This window comes from Rhea pennata, chromosome 27 (genome assembly GCF_028389875.1).
Source record: "Rhea pennata isolate bPtePen1 chromosome 27, bPtePen1.pri, whole genome shotgun sequence".
Lineage (NCBI taxonomy): Eukaryota > Metazoa > Chordata > Aves > Rheiformes > Rheidae > Rhea > Rhea pennata.
In genome coordinates this window covers 2,056,408-2,077,240 of record NC_084689.1, presented here as the reverse complement: position 1 = coordinate 2,077,240, position 20,833 = coordinate 2,056,408, and the positions used below count along the sequence as shown (strand labels likewise).

The following is a 20,833-nucleotide window of genomic DNA, read 5'->3' as shown; positions in this document are numbered from 1 at the left end:
GCACCATGCAGCCCCCTCCGCCCTCACCCCCCTTTCACCCCCCTCCCCAAGCTGCCAGGGCTGGGGGGGGGGATTCCTGGCCCCCGGCCCCGGCGTAGTTGTGCTGTGTAGGGACCCCCCCCCCCCCCGTCTTTCTATTCTCCAGAGTCTTTAGAGGGAAAAAAGTTGCTTATTAAAAAAAAGAGAAAAGAAAAAAAGGAAAAAAAAATCCAAAAACAAAAAAAAAATCCAAAACAACAAAAAAACCTGCATCAATAAATGTAATTTGATTTTTTTCAGAAGCCGCCTGGGTTTTGCTCTTGCTCCCCCCCCCCCCAACCCACGGGCGCTGCAGCCGCGGGGGTCAGCGCCGGCGTTCACAGCTCCGCTGCCCCCCCAGCCCCATTGCTGCCCCCCCCCCCGGCTGAGCTCCTGCCGGGCCCGCGGGCGCTAGTCGGCCCCGTCGAGGCGGAGCCGGGGCGGGGGGGCGGCGCGGCGGGCGCCCCCGGCGCACGGGTGGCCGTTGAGCTGGGCGGCCGCCTTCTTGGGGGCGGCGGGGCAGGCGGCCCCCGCGGGGCAGGCGCGCTTGGCGCTCGCGCCCGCCCGCTGCATCTTGTGCTCCAGCAGCATGTGGTTCTGGGGGGGCAGCCCCAGGCAGGCCCTGCCGGCGAGGGAGGGGGGGACACGGCGGGGTCAGAGCCCGGAGACCCCCGGCGCGGGACCTGCTGGTGGTGGGGGTGCTGGGACCCCTCAGTGTTGGGGTGCTGGGTCCCCAGGTGCTGGGTCCCCAGGGCAGTGGGCACCAGGACCCATTGGTGTTGGGCACCCCGGACATCGGGCCCCCAGGTGACGGGTCCCCAGGGCAGTGGGCACCAGGACCCATTGGTGTTGGGCACCTTGGACATCGGGCACCAGGACCCATTGGTGTTGGGCACCCCGGACATCGGGCCCCCAGGTGACGGGTCCCCGGGGCAGTGGGCACCAGGACCCATTGGTGTTGGGCACCTTGGACATCGGGCACCAGGACCCATTGGTGTTGGGCACCCCGGACATCGGGCCCCCAGGTGACGGGTCCCCAGGGCAGTGGGCACCAGGACCCATTGGTGTTGGGCACCTTGGACATCGGGCACCAGGACCCATTGGTGTTGGGCACCCCGGACATCGGGCCCCCAGGTGACGGGTCCCCGGGGCAGTGGGCACCAGGACCCATTGGTGTTGGGCACCCCGGACATCGGGCACCGGGTCCCCAGGTGATGGGTCCCCGGGGCAGTGGGCACCAGGACCCATTGGCGTTGGGCACCCTGGACACTGGGCACCGGCATTCATCGGTGTTAGGATTCCCCTGGGCATTGAGCACTGGGACCCACCAGTGCTGGGCAGCCTGGGCACTGGGGACCCATGGGGCACTCTGGCCACGAAGCACCTTGTGCACTAGGACCCCCAGGTGCTGGGCAGCCTGGGAATTGAGGGGTGGGACCCACCAGTGCTGGGCACCCTAGTCCCTGGGCACCCCTGGCATTGAGCATTAGGAGCCCCTGGTGCTGGGCAGCCCAGGAGTTCAGTACTGGGACCCATTGGCATCGGGTGCTGGGCACCCCAGGCACGGGGCACCCTGTGCATTGGGCACTGGGACCCACCAGCACCGGGCACTGCAGGCATCGGGACCCACCAGCTCGGGGCACCCTGGGCGATGGGCGCCGTGAGCATCAGCCCCAGAAGCGCCGGGCAGCAGGACACCCAGGTGGGGCGGGAGCACCCGGGGGCGGCCGGGCACCTACCTCAGGATGTTCTCGATGCAGCTGCGCTGGCGGAAGAGCGCGTTGACGACGGGCGCGCCCTCGGGCACCAGGGGCGCCTTGCACAGGAAGGCCACGATGGAGAGGACGCTGTGGAAGCCCTGGAACTCGGGGTCGCTCTCGGTGCAGAAGGTGATGCGCTGGCACAGCTCCGTGAGGATGACCAGGTCCAGGATGATGGGGCTGGCCAGCAGGGAGTCCTGCGGGGCGCGGCGGGGGTGCGGGGTGGGGGGGACACGGGCTGAGCCGCCGGCCCCACGCCATGCCCCCCCACCCCACCCCACCCCACGTCCTCAAGCCGGCGTGCCGCCGCTGCCCGCGCACCTCGCACGTGTTGTGGATGACGATGGTGTTGGTGCCGCCCATCATGATCTCCGACGTGTACTCGTCCAGCGCCCGCTTGCTGTCGCCCACGTAGGGCACGTACTTGATCACCACCTGCGAGCGAGGCCCCGTCAGCGCCCGCCGCGCCCCCCGCGCCGCCCCCCGCGCCGCCCCCCGCACTCACGCAGTGGTCGGGCTTGTCCTGGGGCCCGTAGAGGACGGGGTTGGCCTGCACCGTGTCGTCCACCACGTTGCTCTTGGAGATCTCCTTGGAGCGAAACTGCTGCGGGGCCGACAGGTTCTTCCCGTCGTTGTTGCCCAGGTGGTTGTAGCTCACGATGGACTTGGTCTGGCACCAAGGGGACGGGACGGGACGGTCACGCCGCGGCTGCGCCCCATGGCCGGCGCCGCCCGCGCCCGCTGCGTGCCCCCACCCCACCCCGCGCACACCACCTTGAGGCCGGCACCGACCAGGAAATCCACCAGCACCGACTTGAGCTTGGTCTGGCCCGACTTGAAGTCGTCGCCGCAGATGAAGACGCGCCGCTGGGCGGCCAGCTCCACCGCCCCCGGCACGAAGGTGTTTTGGGGGGAGCCGTTGATGTAGGCGCAGCCCTCCAGGATGCTGGCCACGGCGAAGAGCGTGGACGGGGACACCTCGAGGCCTCGCTGCGGGCAGCGGGGGCGGCTCAGCGCGGCCCCCTCCCCGGCCGCCCCGGCCCGCCCCGGCCCGCTCTCACCTCCACGGCCTGCAGCAGGTTCTCGGCGGTGTCGTTGAGCCCCGGCACCACGTCGCAGAACCGCTCCGTGTTGGCCGTCCACAGCACGATGACCTTGTCCACCCCGCTGGCCTCCTTGAAGTCCCGGATGTCCCGGCGGATCTGCTCCACCTGGGGCGGCACAGCGGGAGGACGGGAGGTGTCAGCACCAGGGGGGGTGGTCCTGGCCCCCCCCCCCCCCCGCCGCCGGCCCCCTCCCGCCCCGCGCCGGCCCCCGGCACCTGCTCAGCCTTGGAGCCGCGGAGCACGTTGTCCGCTCGCTCCTCCTGGTTGGCGGCGATGAACTCGGGGATGTAGATGGACGGCCGCGGCTTCAGCTTCTCCATGTGCGGCCAGAGCTGCTCCTGCAGCTGCCAGTCGAGCACCTCCGCCCGCCGCATGGCCTCGGCCAGGTTCAGCGAGGAGATGTCCCAGCCTGCGGCGCGCGGCGGGTCGGGCCGGGCCGGGCCGGGCCGTGGGTCCGGCCGCCACCGCCGCGCCGCCGCCACCCACCTACCGTCGAAGACGATGTCGTTGGGGTGCACCATGGGCAGCAGGTCGCGGAAGGGCACGTAGACGTCGCCGGCGGGGCCGGCGCCCAGGCACGCCGTGGAGGCTTGCAGCAGCGAGCCGTAGTAGTTGGCTTTCTGGGAAGGAGAGCGCGGGGCTGGGGCGGGGGGCGGCGGGGGCGGCGGCGGCGCGGGGGGCTCCCCGGCCCCGGCCCCGCTCACCTTGCGCCCGGTCTTGGTCATCCAGGAGAGCGCGAGGCGGTTGGCGAGCACGGCCGCCGTCACCGTGGTGCCGTTGTTGCCCCCCCAGCCCACGAGCATCACGCCCAGGCGGGGGACCTGCCGCCCCGTGCGGAAGGTGAAGCGGGTCGAGCAGGGGCGCACCTGCGGGGCGGGCGGAGGGGGCGGGAGGCGGGCGGCCCCGCGGCGGGGAGACCCCCGCCGCCGCCGCGCCCCCCGCTACCTTGGTGAGGCCGTTCTCCTTGCACACGTGCACGGTGCTGTACGTGTACTTGGCCTCGATGTACTCCGCGCCGTAGGCGACGTCGGGGCTCTCCACCACGAACGGCTCCGCCATTGTTCCCGCGGCTGCAATGGGAGGAAATGGGAGTCGCCGCCGCCGCCGCCGCCGCCCGCTGGACGGCGCGGCCGCCGCCCGCCCGCAGCCCGGGGCCCCCGGCCGGAGGGGCCGCGGGACGGGGCCGCCCCGCTCCCGGGGTGGGGGGCGGAGGGGGAGGACGACACACGGGCCCGTCCCGCTCCCGGAGGGGTGTGAGTTGGGGGGGGGGGGGGGGAGGCGGAGGGGACACGGGGCCGGGGCCGTCCCCAGCTCCCCCGGGGGGGGGGGGGGGGGGAGGCGCGGCGGCGGTGGCGGAGGGGACACGGGTCCGTCCCGCTCCCGGGGGGGGGGGGGGGGAGGCGGAGGGCGCGGCGAGACCGCGCGCTGCCGTGGGCGCTGCCCCGACGGCCCCGGGCCGCCGCCGCCGCTTCCCCCCCCCCGCGGGCGGACACTCACCGGGCGGCGGCGGCGGCGGGGCCGGGCCGGGGCCGGTGCGAGCGCGGCCGGGGCTGGCGCTGGGGCTTCCCCGCGGCTCCCGCCGCTTAATGGGCTCCCGGGGCCCGGGCCCGCCCCCCCCCGGCTCCGCCCAGCCCGAAACTTTCCATCCGCGCCGCCCCCCGCCCCGGGCCGCCGCCGCCCCCCGGCGCCGCACGGACCCCCCCCCCCCCCCCCGCGGCGCCGCCCGCCCCGTCGGGAGGGGAAGCGGCGGCGACTGACCCGGGAAGGGGAAGTGGCGCCGCGGCCGGGCCGGGCCGGGCCGGGCCGGGGGGACCGAGGGGGTCGCCGCCTCCCCCCGCCGCCCCCCGGTACCCGCTAAAGCCGCCAGCGCCTCGTCGCCACCGCCCTGGTGTGTCCCCCTGCCCGGCCAGTGTGCCACCCGTGCCCCGCCATCCCTACCGCGGCCAGCAGCGCCCCGTCACCCGCTCCTTCCCATCGCCACCATGGCCACCAGCACCCCGCTGTCCCCACCACGGCCACCAGCATCCCACCATCGCCACCATGGCCACCGGCACCCCGCTGTCCCCACCACGGCCACCAGCATCCCACCATCGCCACCATGGCCACCGGCACCCCGCAGGCCCCACCATGGCTATCGGCATCCCACCATCGCCACCATGGCCACCAGCACCCCGCTGTCCCCACCATGGCCACCAGCATCCCACCATCGCCACCATGGCCACCGGCACCCCGCAGGCCCCACCATGGCTATCGGCATCCCACCATTGCCAGCATGGCCACCAGCACTGACCAGCACCCCGCTGTCCCCACTATGGCCACTGGCACCTCCCCATTGCCACCATGGCCACCAGCACCCCGCTGTCCCCACCGTGGCCACCAACAACCTGCTGTCCCCACTATGGTCCCTGGCACCTCACCACCGGCACCCCGCAGGCCCCACTATGGCTATTGGCATCCCACCATTGCCAGCATGGCCACCAGCATTGCACTGTCTCCACCGTGGCCACCAGCACCTCATCACCAGCACCCCGCTGTCCCCACTATAGCCACTGGCACCTCCCCATTGCCACCATGGCCACCAGCACCCCGCTGTCCCCACTGTGGCCACCACCAACCTGCTGTCCCCACTATGGTCCCTGGCACCTCACCACCAGCACCCTGCTGTCCCCACCATGGCCACCGGCATCCCACCATCACCACCATGGCCACCAGCACCTCACCACCAGCATCCCACTGTCCCCACCAGGGCCACCAGCATCCCACCATCACCACCGCAGCCACTAGCACCTCATCACCAGCAACCTGCTGTCCCCACCACGGCCACCAGCACCCCATGGTCAGTACCCCACTGTCCCCACCAGCACCCCGTCACCCCCACCACGGCCGCCGGCGCCCTGGGAGGGGAGGAGGCAGCGCGCGGGTGCTGGCGGGGGCCGGGGCGAGGCGGGTTCAGCGCGGCGGCCCCGGCACCTGCGGGGAGGCGCGCGGGGGGCCGAGGAACAGGGCGCTCCTCGGCAAGGAGCCCCGCGCTGGAATGCCAGTGCCTCAGCAGATCATCGACACAAAAATAACATTTCTTTGTCCAATAATCCCGGGGCGGGGAGGGTCCGGGCGGCGCTGCCAGGGGCCGAGAACTGGTATTTTTCCACTGCTTTTCCTTTTTTGCCCCCTCCCAGGTCTCCCACCATTGTTCCTTCCCCCGCTCCCTTCCCACTCCTCCCACGCTCGGCCCCGCGCCGCCGCGGCTCCCTTGTTTCGGCTCTCGCAGAATCGCTAATGGGCCAAGAGCCCGGGCCGGCGGCCCGGCGCCCCGGCTGCCAGGGCTGGCCGGGGGCCCGGAGCGCCGAGCCGCCCCGGGACCCAGCGAGCGGCAGCGGCGGCACCCGGAAACCGCTGCACAAAGGGGAGGGGGGACGAGAAATAGAAAGAAAAAAGGGAAAAGGCCAAAGGGGGCTCAGCGGGTGCCGGGGCGCTGCCCGGCCCCGGGGAGCCGGCGCTGCTCCCGGCGGCACCCCGGGGCCCGGCTTACCGCGCCGGCTGGTTTCCACTGCAAAGGCGCCTCGCGCCCCGGCCCCGTTTTACACCTCTGCAGCTCGGGCTTCCCCCCGCCGCCGCGGGCGCAAAGCGCCGGGCATCCCCGCGGCTGCTCCCGGCTCGTTTCTCCCCTTCCCGCGCCCTCGCTGCACCCGGCTTTGCCGCGCACCCAAGGGCGGCGGCGGCAAGCGGGGGACACAGGGACGGGCGCCGCGCTCCGGCATCGCTCGCCGAGGGCCGACGACCCCCGCGCTGCCCCGCGGCACGCACAGAGGCTGCCGCGGTCGCCCGCAGGGCTTTTGCTGCCCGAGTTTTGAGCTCTCCCGCAGGGACCGGCTGCCGCGGCCGGATCCTCACGCTCCCCGGTTTAGCGACCCTCGTTTAAGCGGAGCAGCAGCAGGTTGCGTTTGCTCCCAAGCGACGCGTTTCCTGGGCGCAACCCGGCCCCAGGCGCCGCACGGGGGGTCTTGCGCGGGCCCCCCGCTGGCGTCGAGCCCCCCAGGCCGGGGGCGGCGCGGAGGCGGAGGCGAGCAGCCGGAGCGGGGCCGGCCCTGGCGCCCAGGGAGCAGCCAGTAACTTTCCACTGGCGGGTTCCCCGCACGCGGCCCGGAGCGCGCAGCTCATTAGCTCGCGCCGTGCCCCCGGCCCGAGCGGGAGCCGCCAGCGGCTCAGAGGAATTGCGGAGGGAAGCCAAGAGCGGCAAGGGGAGGGAAGGAGCCCGCCACGGCAGGGCGAACGCGGCCGCGAGCGGCTTTCCTCCGCGGGGTGCCCGAGCCGAGCGCAGGGACCCCGCGCGAGGGGCCAGCGCGCACCCCCGCGAGCGGCCGAGCCCCCCGGCGGCACCGCGGGACGGGCATCGCGCGAGCCGGCAGCGAGGCAGACCCGAGAGGCGGCGAAGCCTCGTGTCGGAGCGGCTCTCGCCGCCCTGCCCGGCCGCGCGCCGAGCGCCTCCTCCCCTGCCACGCTTCTTACCTACAGCTCCGACACCCGAGCTCAAGGAACTCGGCTCCTCCGAGCTGACTGCTTTCAAAATCCACGTCAGCCGCTTATCACCTTTCCCTTTCGCCTTTTCTTGCTGTAAGAAACGCTGAAAAGAAATATACGGCCTTACTGTTCGCTTGTTTTCCAATACAGTGAATTTATTATATGTTGCAAAATCAGCATTCAGCTTTTTAGTGTACAAAAAAGACACTAGCTCTTAAGAAAAGATTAGGAAAGCTGAAGACTATGCTGCCTTTAAATCGTAACATTTTGGCAAAGTGAAAAGCTCTTTTGTAAACTCCAACTCCATGGCTCAATATAGTTTTATCCACAGTACAATATTACAAAGTAAAACACAGTATCAATAAGTTAAGATCATACTTAATCACCTAGAACTGGTTTCTATTAACCCAAAAAGCACAAAATTTGCCTAGTTTCATAATCTCTAAAAGGGAAAAAAAAAAAAAAAAAAAAAAAGGCAGATTTGACTACAATTCTTTAACACAGTCCAAAAGAAAAGTGAAGCAGGAAGTTGTTGAATGCTAATTGGGTCTCACAGTTTGGATATTCATTAAATATTTTCAGTTTTATATTCAAATTAGAAGTTCCAGAATATACATGTAAATGTACACAATACATCTTTGTATACAACTCTGTTTGCAAAAATATCTTATAGCAGATGTATAAAGATTGAGATCCATCTCTATTCCCCTCCCCCCCCCCAAAAAAAAAAAAAAAAAAAAAAAAGGCAAAACCCCCATTCAAAACATGAAGGATCAGAACGAGGAGCGTTTCCACGGAAGAATCGACTCAGCCTGGCTGCTGCCTCTCCCGCCCCCGGGCTCACAGCCCCCCGCGAGCCGCCTCGGCCGCGGCCGGGCCCGCGAGCGGCGGATTCCTCGACGGACAAATTCACAGCTCGAGAGAGTTCGCTGGAACCGAGTCGGGCTAAGTGCGGCTGGAGCTCGAAGGGAAGCGGGTTCTGCCACCGCCCCGCTCACCCGCTACGGGGAAACCTCGCGCGCTGCTCCCCGGCGCGCCGCCCCACCGAGCAGGAGCTCCCACCTTCGGCTCGCCCGCGGTTCTCAGCCTCCCCGCGCACGGGGAAGCGCCGCGGAGGCGCACCAGCAGGCACCTCCACAAGCCGAGCAGCTCCCCGACCTCCCGCCTCCGGCGTCGGAGAGGACGGGGCGAGACGGAGGCGTCCCCGCGGGCCCGGGGGGCTCGTGGGCACCTCTCTTCCGCGGCGGGGCTCTCCCCGCCTCGCCCCGCCGCGCTCCTCCTCCTCGCCCCGCGGCTTCCCGAACGCCTTCGGAGCAGTGCCCGGCCGGCGCGGCTCGGCCGCGAGCGCCGGCGGCTCCCTTCGGCAGTAGTCTTGCACGTGAAGAACAGAACGGCAAAAATCCCGGCGAGCTCCGGTCATCTGCGGGCAGCGCGGCGGGAAGAGAGAAACTCCTCCGACAGGACAGCGCGCGAGCGGGGGCTCCGTTGGGACGCCGCAGCATCAATCTAGCCAGAATGGATTTTTTTTTGTTTACAGCAGATGGAGCCCCTTTTTTGGTGGTGGAAAAAATAAAGTATTCCTTGTAAAAGAACTGTTTCCCTCCTTAACTCTGCCATTCCGCTCCTTCAGTGGGGGAAAGATTCTTCAGTGCAGCCTCCAAGGGAAGGAGACACCACAGGAAAGTAATCTTTGGAGATAAGTGGGAGTGTGAAGAAGTAAAAACCACACAGGCCGGCAGGACTAACAGGGTTGGGGGGGGTGGAGAGAAAGAAATAACAGAATTAAAGGACACGTTTGTGCTTTTTGGCGTGTTCCTCACACCCTGGCCATACTCTGAAAGTGTTCCCTTCGAGTCCAAAAGTCGAGAAGAAAGACTGCACCAAGAAGCCGGCTACATAAAGCACATCAGTGGAAGTGACCCGCATGGAAAACGCTACCTTACTTCTCTCAGGCTCAGGTGTCTGTTCTGAGAATATGATTTTCTGCTGCTGCTTCTTTGGAAATGCACAGAAAACAGAACAAGTAAGCATCACATCCCCACCCCACCCCAGCCTCTCTTAAGGGTCATTACAGATAACAAAATAACTTCTCTGGGTAACTATCCAACTAGCTTTAGTAATACTGCAATTATAAGACAGGAAAGGTTCTGAAACACTTGGTCTAGAAGGAAAAGGGAGGCACAGTTTTAGAAAAAGATGCTTTTTTTTTTTTTTTTTATACAAAAATAGACCATAGTCTCATTAGCAATTAATAAAATTGGCTGCCTTGGTATAAAATTATAAAAGTCAAAGACAGACAGGTCTCAGTCTTCCCAGCATTGGTACATGAAGGATAATGCAAGTAGACTGGACTGCGCATGCTGAAGAGGCCATTGCAGCGTTTACGCCCGCTGGTTCCAAACGCACAAACTGGATAAAAAAATTCTTACGTGAAGGATCCACATCTGCACTGCGCAAAGCGCCCAGCACAGATTCCCGGGCTGTTCCCCTCCTACTGACACAACCACCTCAAGAGAGCACAAACTGGAGATGACAAAAGCAGGAACAAACAACGAGAGCTCTGGGTACTTGGTGTATTTAACGCGGTGCCATGTAGAGCAGACAGCTTGCATATGAACAGTCGCAGGTGCCAGAGAAGGAGGTAACCTAGCAGCATTCCAGTTCCTCACCATTTGAAGGACAATTTGCAACCCAGTGGACCTGGGCCAGGGGTAATTACACTTCATGCCAAACTTTAATCCATGAAAACTACTGATTCTTAACCTTTGGGAGCTTCATTCACTTTAGGTAAGTTTTCCCTTAAGTGTCAAACGCTGGCTTCAAATAAGCAGATTTTCATTTGTTACATTCCGACATTCAGAGAGGCTAAAACTTGAGAGGATCATGCCAGGCGCTGAGCTGCTACCTGGCTTAGACGCTGACACGACCGATTCGGCATCATAAGTAATCTCCAAGTTCTTCCAACCACGAGGAATTAATGCTCGTCTCTGAAAGGAATCTAGTTGTATAAAAGGGAACGTAATGTCCAGATGACTTTTTGCCCTACCCAGTCCAGATTAGTGCCAGCTAAAACTGCTGTTGGTCATACTCTGCTATCAGTTTTTTAATATGAGCCAGTTTGTTGTGGAGGTATTCACAGCGGTTCTTCTCTTGGCTGTAATTGGGGTTAGTCTGTAAAGAAAAATGAAAATGCAGTGACAGAATGCAATTCTTAGAACTCAGTAATACCTAAGGTGAACCCAGATGAGGTTATCTGACCTTAAAATATAGATACTTGACCAGGGAATGAAGCTTTCCTAGTTCAAGTGATAGTTACCCCTTTGTTTAAAACAGAACTGTTCAAACAAGCAAAAGAACAAAATCCCTCTTCATCAATACCCAGCTCCAGGAACCTAATCACAGGGGAACAAGTGCACCTCGAGGGAGGCTCGGAAGGACTCCGAACGGCTCCGCCACATGCATCAGCTTCCAGCAAGCATCACCCTGCCCTTTGGCCCTCACATTAGCACTGAGTTGTGCAAGTCTGAGAGCTTTAAAACAAAGATGAACTTGCAACACATGGGAAACTCTTCAAAAAACTCTGAAATCCGTCAGACACAACAGGGCTCAGGGCCCCATTCATAGATCATTAAAAAAAAAAGAAGAAAAGAAAAGGAAAAAAGCCAACCCCCCTTGGTATACGGATGCCCCGCCTGTCTCGGCATTTCTACCTCATCCAGTTCAACCATAAATCCCTCTAGTCAACAGCTTTTGCTTTACAGATGCATAAAAAGACAAGTATTCTGGGTGCCACACACACGCACACAAAATACACCAAGACCCAAAGGGGACTATGTACCCAAGCGATCTGTATTAGAGCCTGAGCTCACATCATACCAAATACACCCCCAGACTTGCAGGACCTTGTTATCACTCAGCCTGCACATCTGAAATGCAAACTGCTCTCTCACTTGACAAACAAACTAATTTAACATATCCATTCTTTTGCTAATGTGCCATGAACACAGACGAATATGTTAGAGATTAGCAGAGCAGTCTCAACTGCCAACAAACCCTTCTCCAACAACGGAGGACCCCTTTTCAGATAAGCTCTAGCTGAATACACTGAAATCTGCTAATAAGCTTCAGAGACCTATTTTTTTTTCCACTTGGCAAATTACCCATTTCTTCTGTCACTATGGACACCTCCCCAAAGCCTTATTCAGACAAATATTTTTACCTACCTTTTTAATTTTCCGATATTCCTGTAAAATTTGATCATGGATTGTCTAAAAGGGAAAAAGATAACTGGTTATTTTCGAAACAGCCAGGAGTCCCGCACCTACAGTAGTAGCTAAGCATTTACTGATGGCTTCATTTCCACATTTTCTCCAGACACAGAGCGAATCCGACTCCCTCCACCACCGGCCACATGAGATTTGACTGCTACACCTAGCCTTGCTGCCTCCTTGACTAGACTAGCGCTAACACAACAAGCACTGGAAGGAGCAGGCCCCCCGTGTGATTCCCCAGACATGAGAACTACTTGTCCCAGTGTAACAGCTACTGGGACTGACATGATAAATTGACATCTCCACAGCTCAGACTCATTTTTCTTGGACTATAGAAACAATTCAGCGAGGAATCACAAGATTTCTGAAAAAGAGAAGGATATTCAAGGAAGGAAGTAGTGCTTAGTACAATAGGTGCTCTGTAAAGAGCTGTTTATTATACTCTGAGAGACTTATTTTCTCAGGATAATGAATAGTTAAAGCTCTTTTAAAATCAGTCTGACAAGTTGAATAATGCTACATTATTAAGATCAAAGATTCAAGAGAAACAGATGACCCTGTACTAACTCCCTTTCCAGCCCTGATACGCTACCATATGTGCGAATATGAGTTTTCTGGCTGGGATACACTAATAGCTTCCAGCAGCTTTTGGCTAAAGACACCAATTGCCTCACTGAGGCCTTTCCTTGTCAACAAGTACCATGATGCGTGCTCCAACTTGAAAATGAAAGAACACAGAGCTGTTTTAAGAACAGTCTGCAAAGCTGTCAGCTGTATGCATGTTCCACATCCACCAGTTCAGGGCCCTGGGCAGTACGTTTTATACCCCAAATACAGGGCCTCCATCAACCCATCCCAAACAACCCAGTAGAAAGAGCCACTACAACAGCAATAAACTGTAGCGCTGCCACTTGCAGAACCAGATTTTTGAAAGATATATGTCTGCTTATACCTTATATTCTTCAGAGCCCTGCAAAAGTTGTTTCAGCTGGGAGTCTAACTGCGTAAAGCGTCCAGTTATCCTCTCTATCCGAGCGTGCAAGTCTCTGTACTCATTGTATTCTGCGTTGAAGTCATTTTTGTAACTCTGACGCTGCTCCAAAGAGGAAATGGCTGCATATTTTCTAGAGGGAAAATAATTCAGTTAATCAGTTTAGAATTAACTCTTCTCTCCAGACAGTAAGATTACTGAAATGCCAAAAGCAGGAGGACAAGTCTATCAGGTGACTGCTTTTAAAAGCAAACACAGTCCCTTATGATTTCATTATAGTAACAGGGAGATAAGTGTCAGGATTATTGCCTTGACCTCTATGCAAAACAAGACAATGTTTGCTTCCAAAATTTCCCATCTACGCAAGACAGGATGGAATATGCAGGTACAGCAAAGCATCTGAACAGATGAGGGTGTAGGAGGACGTTCAGATAGCACTGCTACAGCTTTTCTAATTTCTGCTGTCCCACAGAACATGGAGTTCTGCATCTGTGCCAGACCTTGGAACAGCAGGAATATGATGCTTCCAGTTTGAAGAGTGTTTAAAGGAAAGGAACACAAAGATGTTCAGCTATCACTGCAAAATGCTCACAGGATGATTACGTGGCAAGTGCAGGATAAGAAACCATACTGAACAGACTGAATATCTCTCTACTACCTTCTGAAGATACCCGGTATGAACAGAACATAACATAAAGAGCTCATGTTTAACAGATGTACCTTTGAGGCCTTTTGAAAGTTATTTAGCTCAACAAAAAGCTATTATACCTGACATTTTACAGAAAGCCCAGCAGCCATCCTCTCTGATGGCAAAACTCAGCTTTTCATAGGGGACCCCTCTAATTTACCACCTTACTCTGTCCACAATAGTGACTGCTAGGTGCAAGAACACATACAGTCTAACTTAGGTATCAAGTTAATTAGAGAAAAACTTCCACTGCTTTAACTTAAATGGGCTCTGGTCTTCAAGACTTGTGATTCCTTGTTAGGGGCCAGTATAAAAAAAACATCTGCACAGGATCAACTAGTATAAGGTAGCTGTCCTCACCACTACGAAGTAGTGACTGACCAAGGATCTCTGTAGGAGAGATCAAATCAGCACAACTGGTGCATGCAGAAATACCAGCCATCATATTTCTTCTGAATGGTAATAGAAATGCCAACTCAAAGCAGTCATTTGAATGGTTCATACAGACCAGGAAACCACAGTTTTGTAACCACAGAAAAACCCTACATATCCTCTAGCACTGACCGTTCCTGCAGAGCGAAGTGTGGGTACCTCCTCTTTCCTCTGAAGGATCACAGCACAACCAGACCAGATCTGGTAGCATTAAAAAGCCAGGCTGAGACCTAGACATGGAATATTGCCTAGAGCTACATTTCCTCACTATCATTGAGTTTTGTTTATAATAGGTTTGGCTTTATACATATGAAAAGCACATGGATTTCTGTGCTACAAGAGACAAGTATTATTTAATTAACCTCAAGGGGATCTGATTAAAAAGTCAAAGGTGAAAAAATTCACATCTTAACTCAAGGGTTATAACCTCCCCAAGAAGAATATTCCAGTGGTTTATGTTGAGCTGATTTTGGCTTTGAACAGGGGAAGGATTATCTAATGTTTCAAAATTATTTTGCCCTGTCTTCCATAACATTAAAGCAGATCATTTCCTCTCAAAGCCTCTATCCGCACCATGGAGACGTTTAATACTTTCAAACCCTCCTCAAACATGCAGTTTCTTAAAGTACTTTGACAATTTCCTTATAGGAAGGCTACCTTGAACTCTATAAGAAGGAAAAGAACAGATCTGATCCTAAGTTTAATTGCAGGAAATACTTGCAAGATTAGATTTACATTTTTTGTTTTTTTAAATGCATCTTACAAAGGTTTTTTCAAGTAACAGTTAAGTACAATGGAATCACCAACACAGAGTGCTCAATAGCTTGGAACCTGATCCCAAAGTGATGAAGCAACTGATAAATATCAGCAATATCGAAGCAACTTACAATAAATAATCTGGCATTTCTGAAGTCGACGTTGGTACACTAGAGTTATTGCATGTTCCATTTAAACCTGAAAAATAAGAACTTGTTTAGAAACATTCCTAACATTTAAGGCTATAGGCAGTTAAACTGCAAGTTCATAAACCCATCTCCAAAATACAGTTCACTGTATTCTAAAGAATTTATGTTTGGCTTTAAATTAACGAAAGATAGAAGATACAGTATTATGAGGTGGTTGAAACTTCAAGGCTTAGCTAATGTTTGTCTGTCAACAAAACAATATCAACATTAGCCAATGCACTGAGCAGCAAAACAGTCTAATTTAATTGGCTTATGAATAGTGCCTGCAGGGAAGGAGAACACTGGTATCAACACTGCTAATCCACAAAACAAATTTATGGGTCCAGATGAGCAGAACAGAAAGCTGAGCAAGGTGCATCTCCCCTCACCCCATTCTACACCACGTGGATTCTTACTATTCACGTTACAGACTCCTATAGGAGACAGAGAGATCTATAAGGCACACTGCTTTTGTTTGCATAGCCCTACGGCCCTGAAGGCAAATCCAAGTACTCTGTTCTGTGAAGTCAAGGGAACATAACTCAAGGGAGGTTCAACTAAAAATATTTAGGATTTCAAGTGAAAGGAATGAAGACCTCAGAAGGAATGGGATTCTGAATATGAGCCCAAAACAGACTCCATCCTCAACCTAAATCATATATTAAATTACTAACTTGGAAGAAGAAAAGCAGTTGGATACAGATTTGAAAAGGGACACTATTCGTGAACTGTGTATTTAACTGAAAGCCCTAATCAGAAAGTCACTTGCCTTCATGAAAAGGCAGCAAAAATCAGAAGCAAATGGAGAAAGCTTTGAAGAATTTAACTCATTGTTTTGCAAAAATATATGATATCTCATTTTCTTATATCCAAGTCTGTTACTTGCAGCGGGTAATATGGTGATTACACAATTTCCCCAGATATTCACAGGAAACGTTCATGTGAACCCCACGCCTCACCCTTTCCCACATTCACCTGCACCACTTTAATTATTATCCCAGAAAAACTGCAGGGAACACAAAATGCCCAAGTAATAATAGTCACATAAAGCAAAAAACTCACTATACCTTAAAAAAAAAAAAAAAAAAAAAAAAAAACACTTTTTCTCTGAATTCATGCAGAACAGCTTTCCTGAGCAGAGGGGAAGAATGCTAGAAAAACACAGCATCGTTACAAACACAGCAGTCTTAATTCCTGCTGCAGATGTTTGGAGGCAATTTCTCCTTTTTCCTTACCTGACTGCCACCATGAAAGATGCAGAACATGGCTAAGGAAGATCCTCTGGGAGAGAGGAAGGGAAGGAAGAAAAGGAGGTTTGTTTTGCCTATGAGTGCCACCTACTGTCTGCCACAAAGACCCCCAAGGTCCCTTCATCGCCTCTTAAACAGACCTCCCAGGAGAAACTGCCTCGGGGCAGCCCCTTGCCCATTTGTTGCACATGAGAAAGGACCAGAATTAGGCCAATGCTGTCCGCAGGCAAGAAGGCACAGAGGGGCGAGCGGGAGGAGAGGATTCAATTCAGCTGCGAATCGGCCGTACCGAGTCCGAGCAGCACTGACCACATCCTGTTTACGGCTCCTTCCAAGTCTAGGATCCATCACCTTGCACACACCAGCAGTGCAGCGGGAGCACAACCCAACTCCTGCTGATTAACAAGCCAGTTATTAAACTGCTGGTTTTAAAAAAGCAAAGCAGAAAAGGTGATAAAGGGCCAGCAACTTAACGAGAAAAGCAGTCAGAATATTTTGCTATTTAACAAGAGGTGCTGACAAAGCATATATAATCTATAACTATCTGTATCTGCTACAGATCAGGACACAAGATAGAGAGGGAAGAGTAACACACACCCACAGAAAAAACTAGGATTGATACAAAAGCAAGACTGAAGCAGAAAAAGTGTATGATAGTTCAGAATGTTGGTCTGCAGTAGCACAAAATTCCCTGTTTATAATGATCAGAACTATAAATCATAGCTAAAAGTGACCGGTGAGTGAGCAAAATACACTGCAGATGCTATGGAAACTGTGAGGAAGACAAGAGCTAACACCACTCCTAACCCCACTGCGGTCTGAATCTCTCCTTTTACAAGGATTTGACAGGTTAGTTTCAGTTGCAAGTTACTGTTCTTTTGGAGCCAAATCTGGATAATTTTCACACACCAGCATGAAAAGCAATTTAGTGTAAAAAAGGAATAATGGGGCAAAGGAAAACAAAATGGATGCAATATAGCAAGACTGCAATACTCCTAGAGCCAGCAGAGGAAGTCCCACTGCTTCAGAGAATTTTAAGAAGGTCTAATGCAACAGCAGAAAACAGGAAAGCAGCAGGCACTGGCACGGGAACAGACTGGATTAGCCAACATACATTCTCTCCTCTAGTTTCTAAGAGTACACAGAACTGACTTTGAAATACACTGTCTCAATGGAAAACATTTTGTTAATCCTTGAAAAAAGAAATTCAAACTCATAGTGGGATACAACAGGGAAGTTCTTTCAGCCTAAGAGAGCAGATTGTAGTCTGTTCTAACAGCATTTTATCACAAGACTTGTCTATCACTTCTTTTGTATCCAATATTAAAAGCTTTTGTGACTGAATTTTCATTACCAAGTTAAAAATCAATACGACAGCCATCACAATACCGAACACAAGCATAAGAGCAATCGGCAATCAAAAAGCTCCGTCTTTTTCCAGCGGATCTTGATGTCTGCCGTTCATCCTCATATATTAATAAGGTTTTTAATTTAAAAAGGAGAAATATGACATGATCTGAGGTAGTTCCAAACAGCATAAAAGGTTGAATAGGGAAAACCTGATATCCTCTTTTTAGAGAAGGACCATTTGCTGATTTGTAGGTAGGGACAGCGATATTATTTCATTAACCTTGCAGTCTCTGCCAGTGGAACAACATATGCAACCGCTTTCCTCCAAAGGATTTTAAGTAGAAGTAATACGCAGTTGATACTACTATCATCTTAGCACAAGCTGTACAGGAAGATGTGTAAGAGCTTACATACCTGTGACATCCTGGGGAACACTAATTAAGTCAGCATTTTTTATTACTTCACAGTCCTGCTTCTCCTCTTTACATTTCTCTTCACTTTTCTTCTCCTTTCTCTCTTTTTCTTTGTCTTTGTGCTTTTTGGATTTTTTCTTGGTTTTTACATACGAGCTGCAATTGTGTTTGCTCGTTTGGGGACAGTCTGTTGACAAAGGATGAGTCAGTCTGTCAGCCGAGTCCGGGTTCTCACAGTCTCTGCCGTTGTGAGTTAGGTCGTTGCTGACATCCGAAAGGGGGTCGTGAGGCCTCGGAAGCTCCAAGACTGGGAGGCTGGAGCTGGAGCTCACGGACTCCGCGAGCGCCGGCTGCGCAGTCGGGGCAGCAGCGTCCTTCCCATTTGAGGAGTTCAGTTTCCCATTGAAAGTGGGCTGAGTTCTATGGGCCAAATGCGAGATCCTAGGCTTTTTGTTGGCTAGCGGATCAATAAACTCCAGAGGCTGGGATCGTTTCTGGGGAGGGAGAGGGAAAAAAAATCCACACACCTGACAAGTCTGACAAGAATACTGGACAAGGCATTTGCTCTCAATGCTGTTACCACTAGATGGTGGTGCAACACCAGCGAACAAGAGAGCATCACCATAAAAAGAGCTCTGCCAAAAATAAAAAGCTGCCAGCAAATCCCTGGTCAAAGGCTGATGTGAACTGCCCCAGCCACTCGTCGGGACACAGGCGGTGGGACTGCCAGCGCTGGGATCCCACAGAAGACAATCCATCCCAAGCCACTTCCTGAAAATCCCGACAGCCACTGTGGAGCCTACCAGACAGTGGAAGAGCTGTGTTGTGACTGCTTAGAGAAACGCTTAAGTCAGATAAGCAGTTTTTTGTCTTCTGCACTATTCATATGCAGGCCATACAACCCACCCTGTTCTCTTTGAAGCTTGCTTCAAATTTAGCCCTTTAAAAGCAAAACCTTGTCCTCCTCCTTACTCTTGCTTCCAGCCATTCAGAGAACAGAATGGAAATCACCATAAAAACATCCAGCATCTCTCCTGCTTGTGGCATGACATTTACGATAAATACACCTGAAAGTGCAAAAGTCTGTACAAGGTCTAGAGGAAAGATGTGCCCAGGCCTCTGGAGCACAGGGGGATTCACAAGTTCTGCATTTTATTCCCAACTGGTTTTTTACCAACTTTGTGGTCAACAACTTTATCCCTGCAATACTACTCCTTCCTCTTCAAGAAGGACATTTCCTGGAAGAGGTGAGAAACTGTCAAGTGTGTAAATACTCAGAATATAAGGCATAAAAGGGCATTAGCAGCAGTTTTCAACACCATTTCTCATGGACCAGCAGGACTTTAACATTCCCTCTTTAATTAAGTGGAAAAAAACTTAGAGAAAGTAGAAGTTTCCATTTGTCTGATCAGTCCTACCTGGACAGCCATGGGTAGGACTAGGAGAAGAAAGCTCTGCATGCCCATTTCTTCAAGTAGGTGGTTGTCTACAGGCTAAGGTTAGCTCAGGGGAAGTTATACTGTGAAAGAACCTAGCCTTCAGTCAACAAATAAAAGCTTAATTTAGAGCCAGAAGCTACGGTCGTCGGGCTCAATCCAGTTTAAGGCAGCCGAAATTACCTTGGACAGCCATGAGTGCAGCGGTGTGTACCTGCCTGGCAGCAAAGGGCTGCAGAAAATCTGAAGAAAGATTATTTAGTGTCCAGCAGAAGACAAGTGATAGTTCTGTTTATTTCCTTTGGATGTTATATTATTTTCTTTACTGTCTCAAGCAGGACTGCAATGTGCTTGCAAATGGAACTTTTGTTCTGTCCTAAAAGTGCAGTCGGACACACGGCTGCTTTGCAACAGAGTCACCAGTTCACTCCTCCTTCCCCTAGCATTACTTCTGTTTGCCAGCTCCAAGGGTCACAAGGACAACACTCAGGAACAAGAATTCTACTTTCTACCTACCAAGCTAATTGCCGAGAGGAACTGCTCATCCTGCCACAGAGCTTAAGGGACAACAGCATGTCGAGCTGGCTTTTCAACATCACTGACCACAGACCCACAGCTCCTCCTCTCCGGATGCACAGCACAAGCAACGGTTCAGCTCCCCAAAAGAAGGGGCCATTCACTTTGATTACAGATCTCTAAACAGGGGATAGATCTAAGTAAGAACTGCTATCTTTCACTCACCTTAACCTTCAGGCCAACAGATACCATCACTGCCAACTTTACCTTCTTGTTTATGAAATGCTATATGTATGCAATACCTGCTCTGTCACAGGCTTCCTTAAAATTACTGGACTGACCACTTTCTTGCCTCCATTGCACAACTGATTTTTTTCAAAATATTTTGCATTCAAGGCTATCAAATCCCAGTCCTCTCCCGGGATTGCAACCACTAGAATAGCATCCCTTCTCTAAATAGAAGCTACAGCTATATTTTATGTAGCATCAACAAACGACCCCTTACAATAAGCAGCTGTCTGTGGTTTGCTGTCTAACAGCAGCCATATCAGAAGCACTGCTGGCAACTTCTATACTCCTTGTTCAGTTGCTGCTCTTTCACTAGCCTTTTCTAGATCCAAATGGATCAACCAAGCTTTTGATCGGCTAACATGTAATCACAGAGACCAAAGATATCCCTACAGACACATCTTTCAAAATATGAAAAGCCAGAAGTGAGATGGTTTTTCACCTTCTGACAGCACAGTGCCTTTCCAAGCCTTTCAGAGGAAGGGGGGATCATTCTTATTCACCAGCAACATACCAACTGCAGAGCAGAAAAAGATTTGGAATTAGCTACCTGGCAAACAAGTTGTACAGTTCTTGTTCTCAATGGAGAATTGCTTCCTTCTTGCTGCCAAAAAGCACATAATTTCCCTACCTGCTAATATTCTTTGCCACTAATCCTCAGTGTGTCTGTCCAGACAAGTAAGCATTACACATTCCATTGGCAGGAGGAGAATAAATACTCAACGTGTCTGGACTGACCCACAGGAGAGGGGAAGAAGGCATTTCGCAATCCTAGCGAGAAATGCCTAAACAGAAAGATACTAAGACAGAAAAACAAGAACAGACTCTGCTTAACACACGGAACCACTAGCA

At 54.1% G+C, this 20,833-nt stretch overlaps 2 protein-coding genes across 2 annotated transcripts in view; both read right to left on the bottom strand.

Annotated features, from left to right (window-relative positions):
- Window positions 1-347: 347 nt before the first annotated feature.
- Window positions 348-5,587, bottom strand: ISYNA1 (inositol-3-phosphate synthase 1). Its single transcript, XM_062596576.1, has 12 exons — window positions 5,500-5,587; window positions 4,382-4,432; window positions 3,830-3,954; window positions 3,589-3,750; window positions 3,375-3,504; window positions 3,100-3,293; window positions 2,840-2,989; window positions 2,553-2,768; window positions 2,284-2,448; window positions 2,100-2,213; window positions 1,758-1,975; window positions 348-640 (listed from the first exon to the last, which is right to left on the bottom strand). The coding sequence occupies exons 1-12, from the start codon at window positions 5,585-5,587 to the stop codon at window positions 430-432; spliced, it is 1,824 nt and encodes a 607-aa protein (XP_062452560.1). The 3' UTR covers window positions 348-429.
- A 3,999-nt stretch (window positions 5,588-9,586) lies between these two features.
- Window positions 9,587-20,833, bottom strand: part of ELL (elongation factor for RNA polymerase II) — a 54,415-nt gene continuing 43,168 nt past the window's right edge. The window contains exons 8-12 of the mRNA XM_062596276.1: window positions 17,743-18,235; window positions 14,672-14,738; window positions 12,626-12,797; window positions 11,626-11,670; window positions 9,587-10,573 (exon numbers count right to left, since the gene is read on the bottom strand). Coding sequence (XP_062452260.1) covers window positions 10,469-10,573; window positions 11,626-11,670; window positions 12,626-12,797; window positions 14,672-14,738; window positions 17,743-18,235 — 882 coding nt within the window. The 3' untranslated portion in view covers window positions 9,587-10,468. The remainder of the gene's footprint in view (window positions 10,574-11,625; window positions 11,671-12,625; window positions 12,798-14,671; window positions 14,739-17,742; window positions 18,236-20,833) is intronic.